At 39.6% G+C, this 23,738-nt stretch overlaps 1 protein-coding gene and 1 non-coding gene across 3 annotated transcripts in view; both read right to left on the bottom strand.

Moving 5' to 3' along the window:
- MICU3 (mitochondrial calcium uptake family member 3) overlaps positions 1 to 22,508 on the bottom strand; it is a 132,551-nt gene extending 110,043 nt beyond the window's left edge. For both annotated transcript variants that reach the window (XM_049772353.1, XM_049772354.1), the window contains exon 1: positions 22,118 to 22,508. In XM_049772353.1, the coding sequence (XP_049628310.1) occupies positions 22,118 to 22,495 (378 nt within the window). In that variant the 5' untranslated portion in view covers positions 22,496 to 22,508. The remainder of the gene's footprint in view (positions 1 to 22,117) is intronic.
- LOC126007762 (U1 spliceosomal RNA) lies at positions 21,575 to 21,737 on the bottom strand. Its single transcript, XR_007495247.1, has one exon. It is a non-coding gene; the product is annotated as a U1 spliceosomal RNA (small nuclear RNA).
- Positions 22,509 to 23,738: the final 1,230 nt, after the last annotated feature.

Below are 23,738 nucleotides of genomic sequence, written 5' to 3'. Positions count from 1 at the left end.
CTATGCCTATAGCCACTTTTAATTCGCGGCTTACTGCCATGTCCGACCTGGTCAAACCCTGTAGCCTAAGACATGGCTACTCCACCCACTCACGGCTTCCCTTCTTCTATTAGAGAAGAAAGGGGGAGATGTTGGCTACCGTGACATGACAGTGGCCACTTTTGCAAAAACCTCTCTGCCATTTTCCAGTCCTACGTGCTGTTTGCTACAAAACCCCTGGGCCAGCAGGAAACAAGTAATACATAATTTCTTAGCCCAGGGGAAAGAGAAACACAGCCTGGAATGAAGTTAGATTTCCCTAGTCCACATTCTTGAGTTAACAAGGTACCTTTTGTGCAGCATCGGGTTTTTACAAAAGAACTTTGCCCCACCATAAATCTGTTAAGAGTTTAGGAATGTGGCCAAACAGACTACCCAGGATCTAGCATGACTGCCCCCTGCCCACTTTCCATATTTGGGGAATGATGTTATGTTCCTTGTTCCAACCTACCTGTCCTGTGTTTATACCTTATTTGGAATAATGAGATAGTCTGTGCACTAAAAAGAGTGATTGACACTGCCTTTTGCCTGCCCCCCTGTACCTTCTCTATATTAGAAGGTGCTGAACCCCATTAAACGCCTTTGAACGGAATCCTGTCTTGGGCCTTATTATTACTAACCTCTCTTAGATTTTTTCAAGGTGTGGCTGTGTGATCTGAGCTTTGCTAAATAAAGATGTGGTTGTACGTGAGCCTCTTGTCCACTCTCCGCTAGCCGGGCCCCTTCGGGGGGCTTACAGGACACCCGCATTTTAACCCCATCACTATTGATGAAATTAAAAAGGTAATCAAATGTCTGCCCAAAAACAAAAGCCCAGGCCTAGATGGATTCACTAATGAATTTTTTCAAACCTTTCAAGAAGAACTACAACCAATCCTGGCAAGACTCTCTCAAAAAAATCAAAAAAATGGGAACAACTTCAAATAGCTTTTATGAAGCCAGCATCACCTTGATACCTAAAGAGACAGAGATGCTAACAGAAAAGAAAATTACAGACCAATATCCCTGATGAACACAGATGCAAAGATCCTCAACAAAATCCTGGCAAATAGGATTCAATGCCTCATCAAGAAGATCATCTATTATGATCAAATAGGTTTCATCCCAGAAATGCAAGGATGGTTTAACATTAGTAAATCTATCAACATAATATACAACACCAACAAGAAAAATAAAAATCACATGATTATATCAATAGACGCAGAGAAAGCATTTGATAAGGTCCAACACCCATTCTTGAACAAAACTCTCAGCAAGATGGGAATGAAAGAAACCTTTCTCAATATAGTTAAGACATCTACCACAAGCCAATGGCAAATATTATCTTCAATGGAGAAAAACTAAAAGCCTTCTCTCTTAATTCTGGCACAAGGCAAGGCTGTCCTCCCTCACCACTCCTATTCAACATTGCACTGGAAGTACTTGCTATAGCGATTAGGCAAGAAAAATATATCAAGGGAATCCAGATAGGAAAGGAAGAAGTCAAGCTCTCACTGTTCGCATGACATGATACTCTACTTAGAAAACCCTAAGACTCTACCAAAAAGCTTTTAGAAACAATAAACTCATACAGCAAGCTGGCAGGCTACAAAATTAACACACAAAAATCAATGGCCTTTCTATACACCAATAATAATAGGGAAGAAATGGACGGTAAGAAAACAAGCCCTGGGCCCGAAGAGATAGTACAGTGGCGTTTGCCTTGCAAGCAGCCTATCCAGGACCTAAGGTGGTTGGTTCGAATCCCAGTGTCCCAAATGGTCCCCTGTGCCTGCCAGGAGCTATTTCTGAGCAGACAGCCAGGAGTAACCCCTGAGCACCGCCGGGTGTGGCCCAAAAACAAAACAAAAAAAAAAAAAAAAAAAAGAAAAAGAAAAAGAAAACAACCCCATTCACATTTTGCCACAGAAACTCAAATATCTTGGAGTCTACTTGACTAAAGATGTGAAGGACCTATACAAAGAAAACTATAAAACTCTGCTCCAAGAAATAAGAGAGGACACATGGAAATGGAAACACATACCATGTTCATGGATTGGCAGGATTACCATCATCAAAATGGCAATAATCCCCAAAGCATTGTACAGATTTAATGCAACCCCTTTAAAGATACCCATGACATTCTTCAAAGAAGTGGATCAAGCACTTTTGAAATTCATTTGGAACAATAAACACCCTCGAATAGCTAAAGCAATCATTGGGAAAAAGAATATTGGAGGCATTACTTTCCCCAACTTTAAACTTTATTACAAGGCAATAGTTATCAAAACAGCATGGTATTGGAATAAAGATAGACCCTCAGTTCAGTGGAATAGGCTTGAGTTCTCAGAGAATGTTCCCCAGACATACAATCACCTAATTTTTGATAAAGGAGCAAGAAGTCCTAAATGGAGCATAGAAAGCCTCTTCAACAAGTGGTGTTAGAACAACTGGCTAGCCACTTCAGCTAACATCACGTATGAAGGTAAAATCCAAATGGATTAAAGACCTTGATATCAGACCTGATATTATAAGGTGTATAGAACAACATGCAGGTAAAACACTCCATGACATCGAGACTAAAGACATCTTCAAGGAGGAAATTGCACTCTCCAAACAAGTGAAAGCAGAGATTAACAGATAGGAATATATTAAACTGAGAAGCTTCCGCACCTTGAAGGAAATAGTGCCTAGGATATAAGAGCCGCCCACTGAGTGGGTGGAACTACTTACACAATACCCATCAAATAAGGGACTAATCTCCAAAACATCAAGGCACTGACGGAACTTTACAAGAAAAAACATCTAATCCCATCAAAAAATGGGGAGAAGAAATGGACAGACATTTTGATAAAGAAGAAATACAAATGGCCAAAAGGCACAGGAAAAAATGCTCCACATCACTAATCATCAGGGAGATGCAAATCAAAACAAGTATGAGGTACCACCTCACACCCCAGAGATTGGCACACATCATAAAGAATGAGAACAAGCAGTGTTTGTGGGGATGCAGAGAGAAAGGAACTCTTATCCACTGCTGGTGGGAATGCCGTCTAGTTCAACCTTTATGGAAAGCGATATGGAGATTCCTCCAAAAACTGGAAATTGAGCTCCCATATGATCCAGCTATACCACTCCTAGGAATATACCCTAGGAACACAAAAATACAATACAAAAATTCCTTCCTTACACTTATATTTATTGCAGCACTATTTACCATAGCAAGACTCTGGAAACAACCAAGATGCCCTTCAACAGACGAATGACTAAAGAAACTGTGGTATATATACACAATGGAATATTATGCAGCCGTCAGGAGAGATAAAGTCATAAAATTTTCCTATACATGGATGTATATGGAATCTATTATGCTGAGTGAAATAAGTCAGAGAGAGAGTGATGCAGAATGGTCTCACTCATCTATGGGCTTTAAGAAAAATGAAAGACATGCTTGCAATAATTTTCAGAGACAAAAGAGAGGAGGCTGGTAACAATAAGACAAAATCAGAAGACTTGTCACCCTTTTGTCTGTTCAAAAGTCAAGATTGCGATCTACAGACTGGCTGATAGAACCATGGCGGAAATGTATGTATCCTGGGACCAATAAAAAAGCCCTAGTCTAGAGTTTGAGCTATGGCCTGCACAACAACCATGATCTCCAGTTCCAAAGGTCTGAGACAATTGCAATGGAATGGGTCTTCTGGAAACATCCTAGGATCAACGCAAAGACCAAGACCACCAACCACAGAAGAAGGATTAAAATGACACTGAGGGAGCAGAACTTCTAGAACCACAAAGAAAGACTTCATCATAAGTTCCACCCCTTGACTTGTGTAGATACCAAGATCTTTAGATACAGAGGTCTGACCTTATCACCCAGGACGGAGCAGAAGTCTTCCAAACAGCACGAAAGCACCAAGGGGAGAGTAAATGAACCTATACAAAGTTTATAGTTAATCCCATGACAATATAATCCAAGGGTGGAGAAACCCTGTATCTCTTAGGCCAAGGGAATTCCTTTTCGAATGACCCCAATATTTACTGTGCCTGTGCAGGAGGGAAAAAATAGCACAAAACAATTTTTCTCCTTTTTTAATTTATCTATCTAGTTTTTGTCAATTCCTTTGTTTTTGGTGTGGTTATTGAAGTTGTTTTCTCCATTTATATTTATATATTTATTTTCTTCCTTTCTTTCCTTTCTTTATGTGCTCTGCCACGTTTTTATCTCAAGATCATGGCTTTTATGTGGTGCTTACCTTTATTGTTGGAGTGCTCACTGGATACTTCATTTGACACTTCTTTTTGTACTGTTGGGGTGATTCACCTTTTCCCCCTTTGTCTCTCAAACAGATGATGAGAGCCTCGAGAAGGACTCTGCCCATTTTCAGCATATTTGATTTTTACCCTAGTTTATTACTTTTCTCTTCTTCAAACAAAACCGTGTAACTTGATCTATCTAGTCCCGCCTCCCAGTTACAGGAGGAAATAAGGGAGCTACCAAGACCAAACAAGTGTAAGACCACTAAGTAGCAAGTTAGGCACAAAGGAGACCACTTATTCTTGCAGCTCTGGGGGTGAGGGAGGAAGATATGGGAGGTAGGATGGGAAAGGAGGTGTAGGGAGAACAATTCGGTGATGGGAATCCCCCTGATATTAAGTTAACATGTACCTAAAATATTATTGTCAACAATATGTTAGCCACTATGATCAAAATAAAAATTATATTATTAAAAAAAAAGAGAGGAGGGCTGGAAATTACAGCCCACTTCATGAACCTCACCACAAAGAGTGATGAGTTTAGTTAGAGAAATAACTACATTGCGAACTATCCTAACAAAGAGAATGTATGAGGGAAATAGAAAGCCTGTCTAGAGTACAGGTGGGGGCAAAGTGGGGAGAAGGATATTTGGAACATTGGTGGTGGGAATGTAGCACTGGTGATGGGGGAGTGTCCTCTTATATGACTGAAACACAACCTCAATCATGTTTGTAACCAAGTTGTTTAAATAAAAAATATTATTATTAAAAAGAACTGTTCAGGGGCCGGGCGGTGGCGCTAAAGGTAAGGTGCCTGTCTTGCCTGCACTATCCTTGGACGGACTGTGGTTCGATCCCCCGGTGTCCCATATGGTCCCCCAAGCCAGGAGCAACTTCTGAGCACATAGCCAGGAGTAACCCATGAGCGTTACCGGGTGTGGCCCAAAAACCAAAAAAAAAAAAAAAAAACAAAAAAGAACTGTTCAGAATTCTTTTAGAAACCTTAATTTTAATATTATCCATGTGTCATGGTTTATTTGTGTTATGTAATAGGCTGTGATTATTTGGCCTGTCTGAATCTAAGTTTGGAGGGATTTTTTTTTTCATGGTTCTCTTGTGTATTTAGCATCTAATCCTTGTCTTTTCTGTTTTATAATAATGATGTCCTAAAAGACAAAAAGCTGTGAAGTCCAGCAGAGAGGGGTCCCTGGGGATTCGAGTTCAAAAACAATAATTTAAAGTATAAAGACAGATTTAAAAGATAAAATTGGAATAAGATGATAAATTTCTCATCTGCCATTGCCTAGTATGTCAAATTTGAACTTTATGAAAAAAATTATGAAACTGGATTATTTTTCTTGTTCTTTTCCACAATTTATGAGCTGAACTTGCCTAATTTATCACAGGCAGGCTTATGAAACACAACCCAAGTTCTTTTAGAAATCAGAGGGTCTTGTATTTAGATGTGGCTCCAGAAACGTAAGGAGAGATTTTAGAAGCAGAGGCAGAAAAGTATTTCAAAATTTAATCAACCTAGTTCTTGTGTTTGCACAAATATTAGTAGTTGACCTATTTTCTAATATAGTAGAGGTATCTGAAATTTTTGAAACTAATGAATTTTTCTTTATCAGAATATCTGTTTGTTCTGGCCTCCACTTATCTTTTATCTCTGGATAAAAACTTTTGGATTATCTTACCCAAGCGTAGAGAGTGAATAAGTCACTTCCTTGATGCAGCAGACCTGGCATCAATACCTGGAGCCATTGGTTTCCTAAGCACCATCAGGAGTGATTCTCGACAGAGCTAGGAGTAAGTTCTGAGCACTGCCAAGTGTGACCAAAAACTAAAAAAAATTATCTTAATTTTAGTAAATAAAAAGTGCTAAATATTTTATGGTTCGGTTTGAAACATTAAATTTTCTAGGGCCAATAATACAGTAGGTTGCCTTGCATGTGGCCAACCCAAATTCAAATCACAGCACTACAAATGGTTCCCTAAGTACACCCAGGAGTGACCCAAGTGGAGAGGCAAGAATAACCCCTGAACACTACTAGCAGTGGCCTGAAAAAAATTATGCATCAAAAGTTATAAAATTGGGTATATTTTTCATAAAGGTTATTAATCAAAGTTAGCTCATTTTATCTCAAGAGGGAAAGTTAATTGACTTCCCAATATTAATATTTTTGCTGGTAAGCTAGAGGTGCTTATACAATTGCAGCACAGGAATATTACCATAGAGATTCCAGGGCAGAAAAACTTTCTTTAGATGCAAAAGATTAAACCAAATTTTAAAATTCTTTTAAGTAATAATTGCTGCCAGTGATTTTTGGCAATTTAAAATTTTAGAGCTATATAATAGAATAAAGCAAAAAAAAGGCATAAGGAATAGAGCTATTTTTGCAAAGGAGAAAAGAAATTCTGTGTAAAAGTGGAACTGGTTGTAAAATGGAATGAAAGAAAATTATAATCAGAAAGTAAATGTATAAGGGAAATGATAAAGTTTGTGAGGAAGAAATATTTATTTTGGGGGGGTCAGTAATAGATATGGTATAGAAAGTATGTCTGCATGAAAAGAATAATTAGCAATATTGTAAATTCTAATACTTTAATAAATATGGTGGAAAAATAATTAAGTTCAGGTATGTAACTATGATTTATTAATATAAAAGGGAAGAATAACATAAGCAAGGCACATGTAATAATGTAAAAATCATTGCAAAACCACATTTTAAGAGCAATTTAAAATTTATTTTTATGCATGAGAGTGATAGAGAGGGTTTAAGTGCTTGCAGCTTCCCCCAGTTTGATTCCCAATGGCACTTATGCTTAAAATGTAGTTTTTGCTGAGAATCAAACCCAGGGCCTCATTACTGAGATTAGCCTCATCATACTGAGACACATCACTAGCTCCTTTAACAAGTACTTTTTAAATCAAAGTGGGAAACTGGAGACAGTGGAAGAGAAAAGGTCACACTGAGAGTGGAATTGATTTTGAACACTTAATGCCTAAAACAGCTGTGATTATGAACATTGTTGGTAATAAGAAAAAAAGTTGCATGTGTACAGGGAAGCTCAAGTGTTAAAAATAGTCCTAGCTGTTTGAGTCCAGCATCACATGAACTTCTATACAAGGTAAAGATTTGTCCTACTAGACCTCAGGCCCAAGGCCTTCTTACTAAAATATGAAGCCTTCATTCATGTGACTAGTATTGCTAAAAGTAAACCCCAGCATTTCCAAAATTATAAAGTAATTTTTTCAAATGAAATGTTAATTTGGAACTGTTATCAGTGAAGCGGAGCCTCTCTTGCTATCTATTAGAAATCTCTAGTTAATCTGAAGTTGCTGGTTTTAATTATTTGTCTATAATTTACTTAATGGCTTCTTCTGTACTGCTTTCCAAATGTAAATATGAGAGAGAAAATAAATACTTCTTAAAAAATTAGGCTGTAAGTATGCTATTTAAAAGCAACTTACTCCATGATACTTGATAATCAACATTAATAATGGCATGCTTAGGAATAAAGATTTAGGCACAGGATTTAGGTATAAGATTCAGGTAGATTTAGGTACAGGATTTAGGCAATTGTCATGTTTGAAGACAACCTCAGTTCAAACCTCAATACCACATCCTGAATGCTGCCAGGAGTGATCCCTGAGTATGGAGCCAGGAGAAATCCCAGAGTCCTTCTAGGTGTGACCCCCTCCTTTCAAAAACAAAAGCAATAATAATGACATGCTTATTGAAAATAACCTTGTGAATAAATGATATGCATTTGTGCTTTTTGAGTTTCTAAGCAAAATTCTAATTAAAAAAAAAAACCTAAATGCTACTAATTATAAAAAACAAACAAACAAAAAACACTCTAGAGAATCCTGTCTCTAATATTCTTGGAAGAAAAAGCATCTTCTCCAGTCTCCTCTTTTTACCATTGCAGTCCATTTAATTAAATTTTCCTTGTGCCTAAAAATCTGCCAATGCCTTCCTACTATTCTTAAGATTAAGACCAAATCCTTTCATAGGTCTTAGCTCCACTCTATTTTCCTCCTTATTCTTTTCTAGCCCAAAATCTTTCACTGAATTTCTTTACCAAGTATTTTCATTCTTTTCTAGTTCTGAGACACTTTATATTTTCCATACTTTTTCCTCGAAGAATATTTCTTCACCCCAATTTCCCTTTCTTATAAAGAAAAGCATTTAATTCTATGGCAAAACATCTATTTTAAAATTATTTTTTATTTACACGACTACTAGTAATGATTTCTCATAGACATAATTTCAATACCACACCCATCATTAGTCCCAGTCTCCCTCTCCAAGGACCCCAACTTTTCTCCCTCTATGTCCCCCAACTCAATTGTTTGGAACAGTTCCCCTGTTATGTTGCCTTTGGATTTTTGTTGTTACTTCCCAGTTTATCTTTTTAGTACCATGTCTGAGAGAGATGCAAGAACTTTAAGTTTAGGTTATAAACAGGCACTGCCTCAAACACATACAGATGGCCAATAGGCATATGAAAAAGTGCACATCAGCACTCATAATTGGAGAAATGCAAATCAAAATAATAAGATTTATCTCACACCTGTGAGAATGGCACATATCAAAAAATATGGAAATAGTTGATGTTGATGTGGTTGTGGTGAGAGAGAAAAACTTATCAGAGAATGTTACTTGGTTCAAACTCTATGAAAATAGGGAGATTTCTGAAAAGAAATAGAACTCCCATATAATCCAGCAAAACCCGTTGGTATTTATATCCCAAATACTAAACATTAATTCAAAAGGATATATGCATATTAATTTTCATTGCCACACTTACTACACCAGTCAAGATATGGAAATAATACAAACGTCCAATCAAGAAGCTGTAGTGTATTTACACAATGGAATACTATGTAGTTCTAAGAGATAATAAAATGAGCAATTTTCAGCAACATGAATTGAACTAGAGAATATCATTCTGAATGAAGGCAGTCAGAAGTAAAAGGAGTTTTCTACGTCTGTCTGCCTGTGCCTGTGCTTCTGAATCCCGGAAGGTTTCCTCAGAGGCCTAGGGAGTGCACATACAATACAATACAAAAACATATCGTGACAATAGAAGAGTCTATTTGGAAGTCATGTTTTTTTAATTTAAAATCAATAAAAATGTGTATTGTTTAAAGTAAAGATTGTATAGATCAAGAGGGAAAAAGACTCAAATGAGTGCTGTACATTGACAATTTATTTATTTATTTATTTTTGTGTTTGAACATTTTTTTTATTTTAATTATGACAACAAAGATGCAAAGAAAGAGGACAGGGTAAAGTTACAGTGGAAGCCCAATCACCCATAAACAGAATTCTCAGTAGTCCCATCGATGATATCCCAGCCTTGAACTTTCAGCCAAAGAACATTAAGAAAAACAAAACTGAACCCATGTACAATACAATTACTTTGTCCCTCAAATCCCCAGTTGTAGTACATACTATTTCTTAGCAGCACACCATATAATCTAAAGACATTAGACTTATGTAACTCCTTAAACATTGAGGGCAAAGTACATTTATCTAGTTCCATGCATATGCTTACTAGTTTAAGTTAACCTCAAAAGTTTTAGTGGGTTGTTTTTCTTAAGGATTGGAGTCAAGGGAACATAGTAAAAAACAGTATTAAAGTGGCATTTGTTTGTATAGGCATACCAAAACATAAGGGACATGGAAAGAAAAATTATGGTCTAAATACAAGGAGACCCTACCCCTGAAGTTTCCTGGCACAGGACTGACTCTAGGCTCCAGGCAAACTAGTTTGTCCAATTCAAGTCATCGTCTGTAGTGGCAATACACCTCCATTCCTCACATAGTCTCTGTTGTTGGTATCATGCTTCTGTATTAAAGATCCTGAAGTCTGCATATCCCATATTGCAGTCAGGATAGTGCAGAGCATCCTCTCGTTTCACCTCACACTTAAGGGGCAATAGAGAGAACTATGTCCTGTAGAGCAGGTCATTGTTGTTGTCACGTCTTCTCAGTATAAATGGAAGTCTCTTTTTAGGAGGTCGATGTCAGACCCTTGGTAGTGTCTTTCCTGGTATAGGACTGCTTCCAGCTGTTGCTATAAAAGACCTTGGATGTTTTGTAGATAGCTTGCCTGGTTCCGGCGTGAATGGAGGATGCCCATTCTTCTGAGGCCTGTGCCAGGTCATTATATCAATGTTCAGGGTGTAAGGTACATTGTACTGAGATTTATTAGATAAGAACTTATCTGTATGTATAGTGTTTTCCCATTTTAATGTGTCTATGCAAACAAGGATCAATGCCATTAAGCGTTATTGGTGCATCTGGAGGCAATAGGAACAAGACCAGCAATTTCCATGACATAGTTCAATCATAGGCATCAAACTGAGGGACAGTTCCACCAACAATCCTTACTGAACAGCTTACAAAGAAAAGACAAGATGAGAAGTGGATAGAAACATCATGGTAGAAGAATATATAGAGAGTTACAACAGTTAAAGAAAATACCCATAAAATATTCAAAAGATATATGTGGCAATTTATAATTTTAAAGATTTTCAGATGACAATAGTTAATTTAAATTCAAAAAGTCATAACAAAGTCTATATCCAGATTTCATCTGTAAACTTGAATTTTTAAAAATTCAGAAAATGTAGCAAACCAGAAAAAGAGATGTATACATTTCCACAACTCCTACTTCAGTATAATAATCCAAAAAATAGTTTTCTCCCCAGTTCATCCAAACTTTATCCTGTGATTTACTTAGGAAAAAAGTCTATTCTTAAAGCTGTGTGTGAATCTATTGTAGTGGACAAAAGACCTCTAAATAAATGCAGGTTAAATTTGGTAAATTTATTTGTTGTAAGATAATTCAGGAAACTAAAAAAGGAATGCTACCTCCCTGTTCAATATCTTTTCACACAGAATTAATTTTTTTGTTTGTTTGTTTGTTTTGGGTCACACCCAGCAGTGCTCAGGGGTTACTCTGGACTCTACGCTCAGAAATTGCTCCTGGCAGGCTCGGGAGACCATATGGGATGCCAGGATTCGAACCACCATCCTTCTGCATGCAAGGCATGCCCTATCTCCATGCTATCTCTCAACAGAATTAATTTGTATTTATTTTCCCCTCCACATGACTTACCTAGCACTATAAATCACTAGGAATTTTCTACATTCCATAGTTGGCAAATTTTCAATATTTTGAGAAAGTATGCATAGCCTCATGTCTGAAAATAGACTAGTTTAGAAAGAGGTTAGAAAAGATATACAGTGAAACAAAAATACATGATTACTGACAATCATCATTGAAATACATTTTTCAATACAAATACTGTTCTCTCTTCCAATTGAGTGTACAACTAAATTAAGTTGTCTAAGATGCTTAACATAAGCAAGTCATAAAATGGATCATGTGATTTGTATAATAAGTAAAGTGTGTGTGAAAGTATATTGAGCAATCTAGATTATAAAACTTGCTGAAGCAAGGACCTGAAACAAAAAAGCAACTCAACCAAATATTTCCACACTAATAAAAATGCTATGAGGCTAAAACTGTAGTTTTAAACAGAATTTTGTCAATATTTCATTATAATATTTGTAAGGTTCTGTACTATATTCACAGAAAATTTTTGGCAAGACAACTTGCACAACTAAAATAAATAAAATGTCACATGCTCTGCTCTCCTAAAGTGTGGAATTTTGACCTTGACTGAAGTTTTCAATTCAAAAGCTATAAATAACTACTTTAGCTGAGCCAACTATTAAATTATCAATTCCTACAGAATATGGTTGTGCCTTTTCCATGTGTTTATCCTATGCAAATATATGAAGGACAGGGATGTATTCATTTAAGAAATATTTGTAATAGGACTAGTGTCAAGCAATGAAAATGTGGGGTTGATCAAGACCGATATAATTCATCTTCTTTAAGGGTTATTTTCTTCAAGGGTTATTTAGTAAGACAAACAGGCAAGATAGACAATAAACAGTTATAACAGTCATTTGGGGCACATAGGATAAGAAGGGGGCTTTTAAGAAATCTACAATTAGGTAAGGTCTGGAGCAAGTTCATAAGCAATGTCTTTAAAACAAAAATCTTGAAGGCTATGGTAATAAGAAAATAGCTGCTTTCTCTCATAAGTAAAATTATTTTCATAACATGTGCAGTTTAATTTATGTGCTAGTCTTATGATTTGTATAATATCCTGTTAAATAATTTATAAAATCAGAGGGTCTTTTTGTTGTTGTTGTTTCTTGGGCCACACAGGCTCAGTGGCTCTGTATTCAGATTACTCCTGGCAGGCTAGGGGAATCATAGGATACCAGGGATAGAACCTTGGTGGTTGCATGCAAGGCAAACACCCTACTCACTGTGTTATATTGCTCCGGCCTCAAAATCATGGTTCTTAACTGTATTTTTAAAAAAAATGGAATGATTGATACATTGTTTCTGCATCTTTATAGGATCTTCTACATCTTTATGGGAACTCTGGGGAACAAAGAAAATGAAACTCATGATCTGACAGCTGAATCTAAGAAAACATATTCCAGAAAACAGGAATCTAAAGACTTCTTTAAACAGTTTGCAAAATTGATGTCTATGGTGTGGAATCTTGAATTTTGAATATTTGTGTAATATCTAATCAAACAAGAAGTCATGAGAAATTTGAAAGGGCAGAGAAAGAAATATATGAACCCACAATTAATGGATCCTCAGCTCCAGTTCCAAAGTTAACTTCCTCTATTACTGCTGGAGTTGCCACTTCACGTCAGGAAACATAATTGATTCCATTGGAATAATCTGACAAATTCACTGTTGACATCTGTTTAAATCTGTTTAATTCAGAATGTGATACAGGAAACATTGGATGACTTTAGAGAATTAAAAAAAATTAAAAATAAATAAAATAAAAACAAAACATCTCTACTACTTTAAGGAAACCAAATAAGCACAAAAATGAAGGGGAGAGAGATGTAGAACATTTCTGCTAATATTCCCTTTTTAAACTGAAGCAATGCTATACATTTTCAGGGTATATCACATATATATTACATTAATTTAACTTAAATTCAATTTTATCCTTCACTAACTAAATGGGAGTAATCACAAATAATAAATGAAATATATTAATTGTTAAAAAATATAATGTGGGGGCTGAAGAGATAGCATGGAGGTAAGGCGTTTGCCTTGCATGCAGAAGGTTGGTGGTTCAAATCCAGGCATCTCATATGGTCCCCCAAGCCTGCCAGGAGCGATTTCTGAGCATAGAGCCAGGAATAACCCCTGAGCGCTGCCGGGTGTGACCCAAAAACAAACAAACAAGCAAACAAAATATATATAATGTGTTGATTGTGTCCCACAATCAAGAACTTGCATTAAATCTATGAGAACTTAGATTCAATTACCAGAAATCTTCATGAAAGAAGAAAAACGTAAGAGATGGACATAATTAAATGCATATATATACATATATATCCCTATCAATAAGTAACTAATTCTTAAGAAAACCATCCAACAAATGAAATAAACAATAGTGATTTTAATGATACAAATAAAATGTGATAACCAAAATTAAAAATAGTTCTATTAAGTCAACAATAACAAATATTTCTGGAAAATGACAACAGACCCCTGGAATCCTACAAATGTGTGTGCTCAGCCTACTGACCTGTCAGGCTTAAGTCCACAAGTATCCTCTAATTTCTTTCTCCCAAAATCACAATTAAAATTTTTTTTGTTTTAAAATTTTTATTTCTAAAATTATTTGACTGAAGTTAATTATAGTTCTTGGCATTTATTTTTCCTTGCTGAAGAAAATAATAAACTCAACCACAGGTTTAGTTTAACTGTTAAACTACCTGCTTAACTACAGGTAATCCCATAGACTTTTGACAAAAGAACGACAACTTTATATTGTATTGTTTGGTATTTTTTTTGTTTTTTAAATTTAATTTACTTTAATTAAAGATCATATATCACATAACTGACAGAGTTGACCATAATATATATTGGTAAGTAATAAAGAAATCATTAAAAAAAAAAAGAGGGGCTGGAGTGATAGCACAGCAGTAGGGTGTTTGACTTGCATGCTGCCGACCCAGGACAGACCAAGGTTTGATCCCTAGCATCCCATATGGTCCCCAGAGCCTGCCAGCAGTGATTTCTGAGCGCAGAGCCAGGAGTAACCCTAGAGTAGCACCAGGTGTGGCCAAAAAACAAACAAACAAAAAAAAAACAAAGAAAGCAAAAGAGAAGGAAGAGAAAGAAAAAATAGAATACAGCAAAAAGCAAATATAAAATAGTTTAAAGGCATAGTTTTCAAGAACTAATAAATGGAAAAGAAGTAACCAAAACACTCTAAAAAATATCAATTTTTTTTTTTTTTTTGGTTTTTGGGCCACACCCGGTGACGCTCAGGGGTTACTCCTGGCTGTGCGCTCAGAAGTTGCTCCTGGCTTGGGGGACCATATGGGATGCCGGGGGATCGAACCGCGGTCCATCCAAGGCTAGCGCAGGCAAGGCAGGCACCTTACCTCTAGCGCCACCGCCCGGCCCCTAAAATATCAAATTTTTATAAAGTTGAAGAGCTGGAGGAATGATAACTGGCACAGGAAAAAAAACATTACCTGATTGCTGTGCAGGAAAAGACTAAGTGGAAATTAGAAGATTTTTTCTCATTAGTTGATCTACTATACACATCACAGAAAGCATAAAGCCTTAGAAACAAAGAAAGTGTTGAGACAGAGTAAGTGGTGGAGCTGAAAATAGAGGCTTAAGTAAAATACCTAAGTACATCATTGGATACTCTTCTAGCTCATACATATGTGCATGTATGTCTGCAACCAGATAACTGCTCCTTCCACCCCTTCTTTGGTAAAACTCAATAATACCAAGCTACAGAACTGTGAAATATATTATTTTGATGCCTTTCTATGTAAAGTCCCTATAAGCTAAATAAAGTTATATTCTATACAAAGAGGTATTGACAGATTCTCAAATTTTGATAATAGGAATGAAAATATAGTACAGGTGGCAGGAGACTGACTTGGTTTGATCCCCAGAATCCCATATGAATTCCCAGTCTACAAGGAATGATTTCTGAATGCAGAACCAAAATTAAGCCCTAAACAACACTTGATGGGGTCCATAAAGCAATCTAAAAAAACCCATAAACAAAAATAACCTTATAGTCAGCTTATCAGACTATAGAAACAATCTGTCAGTAGTGGCATGGAACACTGAGATAGTAGAAAGGGACACTGAGATTTTGGTAAAGTATAGTTTAGTGTTGGAACATCTTCTGCTTGATATTCTTGAAGATGGAATAATAGAAACACAGATGCACAAAGAAATCCTCCAAAGTAATGAAAGTAATGGACCCAGAACTTCCAGTCAAGAATTTTCATTCTCAAATACCTAGTATAAAATGTTCGCAGCAAAGCACATGGTTGAGAAATTTTTCAACATTGTGGATAAAGAAAGCAAAAGTTTGCCACCCAAAAAGCTGAAGCAAAAGTTTTAACAACTAAAATAGATGACTGGAACCTAGAAAGGGTAAGTCATAGCATTATCTGATATCTAAAACAAAGGAAAGGAATTGTTATAAAAAATAATAGTAATGTCCATGATTAAGTAAGTGACTAAACTTAAGCTTTCTTGAAAATAAATTTACTGAATGTTCCCTACATGCTAGGGATACTATTCTGTTAAAATGATCACCTCATTTAACATGTATAATTCCCCACCAAGCGAGCTGCTTGAAGACCCGTAGGTTTGACTCCCTGCACTAAATACTACCTCTATCAAAATCACTAATGCATTTTATTAAGAATACTGCTATGTACAACAGAGGCAGAGCTGGGCCTGGAGAAGCTGCACGCCAGGAGTTTGGTCCCTTGCACTGGCATGTGGTGAGCACTGGGCTGGACAGCTAGCCAAAGAACCCCCGGACTGCCAGTCAGTCCAGGGCCCAGACTCCCCCACGCCAGAAGGGCTTTATGGCCTGATCTGGTAACCTGGGCCTTGGGGGAATGGGCTGGGTGGAGCAAAACTCCTCCCCATCAATTCATTCGAAAGTAACAGAGGCAAAGCTGGCCTGGAGAAGCTGCACGCCAGGAGTTTGGTCCCTTGCACTGGCATGTGGTGAGCACAGGGCTGGACAGCTAGCCAAAGCAGATTTATCTCAACCTTTTTTAAAAGTATGCGGGTGCAAATATAGCCTTTTTAACATAGTCCAAAATTATTCTTATTCTTGACTATTTGTAGGTAAGGAAATGGAATATACCATGTATGGAGAATAGCACTCAAATAGATTGCTGAAGTCAGTGTCTAAGTAAACATTACTTTCTATACAGTTGTCCTATCTGACTACAGAGTCTTAGCCTTAAACATTTTATCTATACAACGTATAGAGCCCTTCTTCTCTATTGTCTTTCCACACCCAGAGACCTCTCTACCCCCCCATATCCCAGCCTGCATTTATTATCTCCCCCTTATTTAACCCTGTTTACCCTCAGTTTTTAACTCGTTAGGCACCAAGACCGACCTCCTTCCCAACAGACCACCATCCAGCTCCTCAATGAAAGACACCCTCTTGATCCCTCATCTGTTGTCTCAGCAAGAAACCTCAACCAATAAGCCTCCTGTCTCAAGCTTGTGACCCCTCTCACCCTCTTCAAATCGTGGATCGTTGCATGATACCAGATTCAGCTGCAGCAAAACCCCTAGCTCAAGGACACTATAGGACTCTGAAATGTCGCAAATCATATATTAAACTCTAGATCAAAGTCTGTGATATGAAAAAGTACCTTGGCTTTCGCTCCCCACAAGAATATGTCAGAAGACCTAATTGGGAGGCCTATATTGCCTATGTTAACTTAATATCTTTGTAAAAATGTATCTTAAGATATGTATTCCTAAACATACAGATAGCCTCCCCAATCACTTTCTTCTTTCAAATACCTTTTCTTTCTCAATTTCCTTTTTTAATATATATCAATTTTATCTTTATAATCTATTTTTATATATACATATTATCTCTACCCTCACCAATTTTGGTGCTGCTTGGTCAAAAACCAAGGAAATGTCTTGCCTGGGATAAAAGCTCAGACCACACCACAGTAACGTGTGGTCTATCATCCTTACCTGGAATAGCACCAGCAATACTAAAGGACACCACACATTTTGTATAGGCATAGTAAATAAGGGGAAAACAAAAACCAAGGAAATGTCTTGCCTGGGATAAAAGCTCAGACCACACCACAGTAACGTGTGGTCTATCATCTTACCTGGAATAGCACCAGCAATACTAAAGGACACCACACATTTTGTATAGGCACAGTAAATAAGGGGAAATCATGGACTCAGACACAAGATCTTATCTTCTAGGATAAGAACTCACACTTTTTATACAAGGGTGCCTCCCATCTTGGACGTATGTTACGTGGATATAACTCAGTCTCCACGAGATTAGACAGTGTTAGTTCATTCTCAAATCCCAGATCCCAGATGTAGAACTGAAACAAACTCATGCAACAACTAAGCTGCGTTGGGAGATATACTTGTGCCAGTGTTAATATGACAACGAGGACAGCGAGGAAATGAAAACTTGACCTAAGACCAGGAGGTCCTATCACATCATCTAACACTAAGTGGAAATTAGAAGAAGTATCGTCCTTTGAACTATGGAAAATAAGAGTACTAACTATAGAAACCTGACTTTGACAACTGTGACTGAACAGAACCTACCTGGAGACCATTAAGGAAAACCCTACCCTATGCTATAGCCCAGGTCTTTTACAAAAATCAAGACTTCTTAGTACAGAGGCCCAATTCTGACAAGAGAGACTGAGCAGAACCATTGGAACCATAATTTCCTAGACTTCAGCTTAGGGAACGAGCAAAAACATGAAGCACATGATACAGAAAACTGAACACACCAACAATGGTGGAACAGTACCTCTAGAACAGGGGTCTTCAAACTATGGCCCGCGGGCCACATGCGGCCTGCAGAGGAGTCGGATCCGCCCGCCAGCAGTGTGTGCTGTTTGGTTGCCAAGATACCTGCCAGCATATACACTCTGTGTCACGGTTTCTCAGGGATGACATCAACCACCTCCGCCCACAGAAGTCCATTGGCTGAGTAGAGGGGGAGTTTTGAAACGTTTCTATGACTTACTTCTGCAGATTACAGCTTTTCTACTTTCAAAAAACCAAGAAGTACCAGAGCTCAATGATGCAGAATGGAAATGGCACCTTGCCTTTCTGACAGATATAACAGAGCTACTCAACAGTTTCAATCTGCAACTTCAAGGCAAGGGGAATCTCATCTGTGATATGGCATTGCATGTGAAAACATTTGAAGTAAAATTAGGCCTTCTCATCAAACAAGTACAGGAGGAAAACTTCAGTCATCTCCCAACAACTCAAAACCTGTCAGCGGACAAACCATTGGTTGCATTCCCAAAGGAAACATGTCTGGCTTAACTAGAATTGTTGCAAAAGTAGTTTCAATTTAGATTCAAAGAACATCTCCATGAACAGGACATATAGCTTTTTTGTAACCCATTTTCTGTTGAGACTGAAAATGTCCTTATAATTTACCAAATGGAACTGGCTAAACTGCAGAATTGTGACTCTCTGAAAGATGCATTTATGTCAAGTAACTTTTTGAATTTCTATGCCTCTCTCCCCTCTGAGACATATCCAAATATCAGGAACCATGCACTCAAAATGGTAACCATCTTTGGTAGCACTTATGCCTGTGAACAGACTTTTTCAAGAATGAAACATCTAAAATCTCCAACCAGATCAAGATTAACTGATGCCCACTTGCATCACTTGTTACGGCTGGCAGTGACAAATATGGAACCGGACATTGACCATCTCATTAGCCAAAAGCAGGCCCACAGTTCCCATTGAAATACTGGTGCGTGGGCCCGGAGAGATAGCACAGCGGCATTTGCCTTGCAAGCAGCAGATCCAGGATCAAAGGTGGTTGATTCGAATCCCGGTGTCCCATATGGTCCCCCATGCCTGCCAGGAGCTATTTCTGAGCAGACAGCCAGGAGTAACCCCTGAGCAATGCCGGGTGTGGCCCAAAAACAAACAACAAAAAAAGAAATACTGGTGCATGATCTGTTTATTTATAAATGGTTTTCATTTTATTTATATAGATATGTGCAGTGTGAGTAGGAATTAGTAGCTCATATAGCCCGGCCCTCCAGCTCTCTAAGGGACCGTAATCTGGCCCCCACTTTAAAAAGTTTGAAGATCCCTGCTCTAGAACCTTAAAGACTCTATCCTAGGCCCTGTCCTAGGCCCTGCGCAAATACCAAGATTGCTTCCTATAGTGGCCTTATTTTCTCATCCACAACAGAGAAGGTTCCTGACACCACAAAAACAAAAATCAACAACAAAAAACAAACAAAAACAACCCTGGGATATGGCAATGAGAAGGTATGGAGCCAGTGGTTGTTCCCATGACAATATGCTTCAAGAATGGAGAAACCCTGAATCTCTTAGGCCACGGGAATTTCCTTCCTTCCCCAATACTTGCTGTGCCTATACAAAAAAAAAAAAAAAAAAGAAAGAAAGAAAGAAAAAGAAGGTGGGGTAACACAAACCCTGCCACTGCAGCACCTTTTCTGGTGTTGTTTTGTTTTGTTTTTTGTTTGTTTTTTGATATTATCTTTCTTCTCCTTTTTCTTCCACTTTTTTTTTCTTTTCCACTTTTGTGGATATTATTAGGTGATTATTTTTTTTCTTTTAGTAGTTGATTCCAAATTCTTTCTCCTCTTTTCCTTAACCTTTTAACCTCCAACAGAATAGCATAATTTAAATCATTCAGCCTCATAAATTGGGGGGGGGGAATGATACCAGGACCAGTCATATGAACATGTAGTAATGTAAATAAAAAAATGACCAGAGTGGAACATCAAACTGAATAGATACCCAACCTATAACAAGCTGTAAGGCAGCGACCATTTGCAGTAGGATTCTGGGGGGTAAAGGAGTGAGATGTGGGAGACATGCTGGGAACGAGTGGAGGGAGGATAACATTGGTGGTGGGAATGCCCTTCATTCATTGTCACTATGTATCATAAATAATTCTATGTAAATGAACTCAGTCACAATAAAAAAATTGTCAAAAAAAGATTACTGCTACGTAGGACAATGCATAAAAGGTATACTAATTTCATTAAAGCATATATTGATTTTATTAATGCCAGACAAAAAGTACAGGTGACACGGTATTTGCTTGTGCCATAATAAGCTGGATTCCCAACATCACACATAGTACCCTGATCACTGCCAGATTTGATTCTTGATCAGTCAGAAGAATGCCCTGAACACTGCTGAATGTGGCTCAATCTTTCCCCTCTCACACCAGTGGTGAGGAGGTGATTAAAAACCGAACAGCAGCTATGTTTTTAAACTGTCTCTTAAACCCTTCCCTATTCTTCCTGGTGCTGCACAGGAAATTTCCCTAAGTGATTTCCTGGTCATTTATGTATGCCTATTAAACATGCTTATAAAGACAGAAATTCACTCGATTTATACGCATGTTTAAAGGCCATGCATAACCACACTTGAATGATTTCATCTCTCTTTACAAGTTGCTTAAGTTTACAGCTACCATAGCAATCCAATAAGCTCCGTCAGTTCTGTTGTTTTGGTGATGGAGAGAAACACAATTGGTGGTGCTCTGAGGATTCTTAACTGCAGAACTGGTGATTAAATCTGACTCCTGCACTCCAAACAAGTGTTCTAGTCCTGTGTGCTATATCTCCAAGTTCTGTTAGAATTTCCCCCCCCCCCCCCCGCCCGCTTTTTTGCTTTTTTTTTTTTTTTAATTTGTTTTTGTTTTGGGGCAACAGCCAACTCTGCAGGGATCAGTGCAGGCGATGCTCAGGTTCACATGCGGTGCTGGGGATGGAAGTTGGGTGAAGTGCATGCAACGCAGATGCCTATCCAGCTGTACTGTACTAACTACTCTGACTGGGTGCAGTTTTTCTTAAGAGATTTTTTTGCTTTTATCAGGAGGAGCTAAGATGGTGAGAAAACTTGTTTTTCAATCATTATTTTTCCAATTTGGTGACATTTTCATTCCTCTGCCCTAAGCTAGAAAGTACATACTGTCCTTATTTTTCCCTCTGATGACTAACTGACTTCCGTACGGTGGAACATGGTCAACTTGAGATTTCATACCACATCTTCAAAACTCCATCTGGCTCTTTTGAACTCAGCTGCTGTCCCCCAAGTCCACCCTGGGGATCCCCTAGTCTCCTCTTTTTTCTTTTTTTCGGGGAGATCGCGAACGCAGTCCCCACTCCCAAAAATTATGCAGTCGAGTTTCCCACATTTGGGGAAATCGCAGGGGTCAGCACACCCGGAGTGCAGCGGGTGAGCCTCACCCTGGGGAAATCACTTTCATGATCATGGTATGTCCCATGCCAGGTACGTAGCCTAGTCTCCTCTTAAGCGCAGCACGAGGCCACTGGATCTTTTCGTGGTGTTTTTATTTAGTCTGGCTTTGGGTTTTAGGCCATAGCTGCAGCAACCCTCAAGCCCAGCTAGATCTCTCTGATAGCATTAATCAAGTAGTCTTCTCCACACCCAGTGAGGCCTGGCCTAGAACGCTTAGATGAGAGCTCCGCATTTGCAGATGCAAAGAAAGACAAGCGTGCAAGCACGGCGGAGTCGCCCGGTGTCACCCGGCCCAACCCAGCCCAGCCGTCCCCGCGCAGAACGTCCAGGTGTTGAACACCTGGCGGCCCGACCCTCAAGGCATCACCTGGGGGCGGCGCCGGCGGCACGCGCACGCGCATGCGCTCTGACCACCTACCGTTTCCTTGGCAGCCGCCACGGGGATGGGCAGCAGCCCCCGGCCGCGGGGCGGGTCCTCGGGCTGGGCCGCCGCGCTCTCGGAGGAGGGCCCCTGCCTCGCGGCCGAGGCGGCCCCGTGGTCTCCATACAGGTGGTAGCACAGGAGACCGACCAGACCCCCGCCGGCCGCCGCCGCGATGCTCAGCTCCCCCCAGCGCCGCCGCCTCAGCCTCCACGCCGCCTCCGCCGCGGCCGCTTCCTCCTCCCGGCAGGAGAAGGGCCGGCCCGGGGGTGTTGCCGCCGGCAGCCCCCACAGCCCGGGGGCGGGGTGAGGGGACAGCAGCAGCGGCGGCGGCAGCCGAGGCGGCGGCCACAGGAGCCTCCGTAGGGCGGCCATCGCGGGAGCTCCCGGCGCCCGCGCTCGGTCTGAGGGGGCCCGGGAGGGGGGCGGAGGGAGGGGGGCCGAGATCTCGCGAGAAGTGGGGCGCGAGAAGTGGCCCGAGAGCGACCCCAGACGACCAGCTCCGGCCGGGCTGCCCGGCTGGCTTGCGTGGCCGTCGCCGACGCTCGGGCTTTCGGGCTTCGAGTCAAGGGGCCCGGCGGCCGCTCCTTGGCCACACAGGCGGGAATTCCCGCCGTCGTCCAAAGAACACTTTGCATCCCCCAGGCCCCCGGCTGCTCCGGCGGCCCGGCCTCGCCTCAGGAGAGTGTGGGGGTGCCCAGCACCCCCTCTTGTCTTTCTTGTATCACGAACATCTTGGGTTATCTGTCTCCCCTGGAGAAATTCACAATTTATTTTTTTAATACAGGAATCCTGTGATTGTATCTGAAGCTGAACTGTCAGAAAAAAGACGCTCATCTGTGGCTTAGGTGGCCTAATGACAAATTTATTTATTTATTTGGTTTTTGGGTCACACCCAGCAGCGCTCAGGGGTTCCTCCTGGCTCTCCGCTCAGAAATGGCTCCTGCAAGCTCTTTCGGGGGACCCTATGGGATGCTGGGATTCGAATCACTGTCCTTCTGCATGCAAGGCAAACGCCTTACCTCCTTGCTATCATGCTATCGACAAATTAAGTGGAAGAATGTTTTGAGGACACAGGGACGCTTCTAGACTTTGTAAACGTCTTTTTTTATTTATTTATTTATTTATTTATTTATTTATTTATTTATTTATTTATTTATTTATTTTGGTTTTAGGGGTCACAGCCCGGCAGCGCTCAGGGCTTATTCCTGGCTCCAGGCTCAGATATCGCTCCTGGCAGGCTCGGAGGACCAAATGGGATGCAGGAATCGGAACCAACATCTGTCCTGGGTCGGCTGCTTGCAAAGCAAAAGCCACACCTCTGTGCTCTCTCTTTGGACCCACCTTTTAAATTTACTATGAATGGGGTCGCTTTGTGTTTTTGGTTTTTGTTTGTTTGTTTGTTTTTAAAGTTTATGAGGGCCCTGGTAGCTCCGAGGTGGGGTGCCTGCTTGTTAGGCACGTTGCCAAGCGTTTGATCCCCATCAAACCTGCTTAGACCACGATTCCCCATAAGTATGTGAGCCCTGAAATCACTTGTGTGCTAGGGAAGAGGGGAAGAAATTGGCCATACTTGTTGTCATCTAATTTAGAAAAATCAGAATTGCCTGTCATTCTA

This window comes from Suncus etruscus, chromosome 4, assembly GCF_024139225.1.
Source record: "Suncus etruscus isolate mSunEtr1 chromosome 4, mSunEtr1.pri.cur, whole genome shotgun sequence".
NCBI classification, from domain to species: Eukaryota; Metazoa; Chordata; class Mammalia; order Eulipotyphla; family Soricidae; genus Suncus; species Suncus etruscus.
Note: the sequence above shows the minus strand (reverse complement) of the source record. Positions and strands in the feature narration are given on the sequence as shown.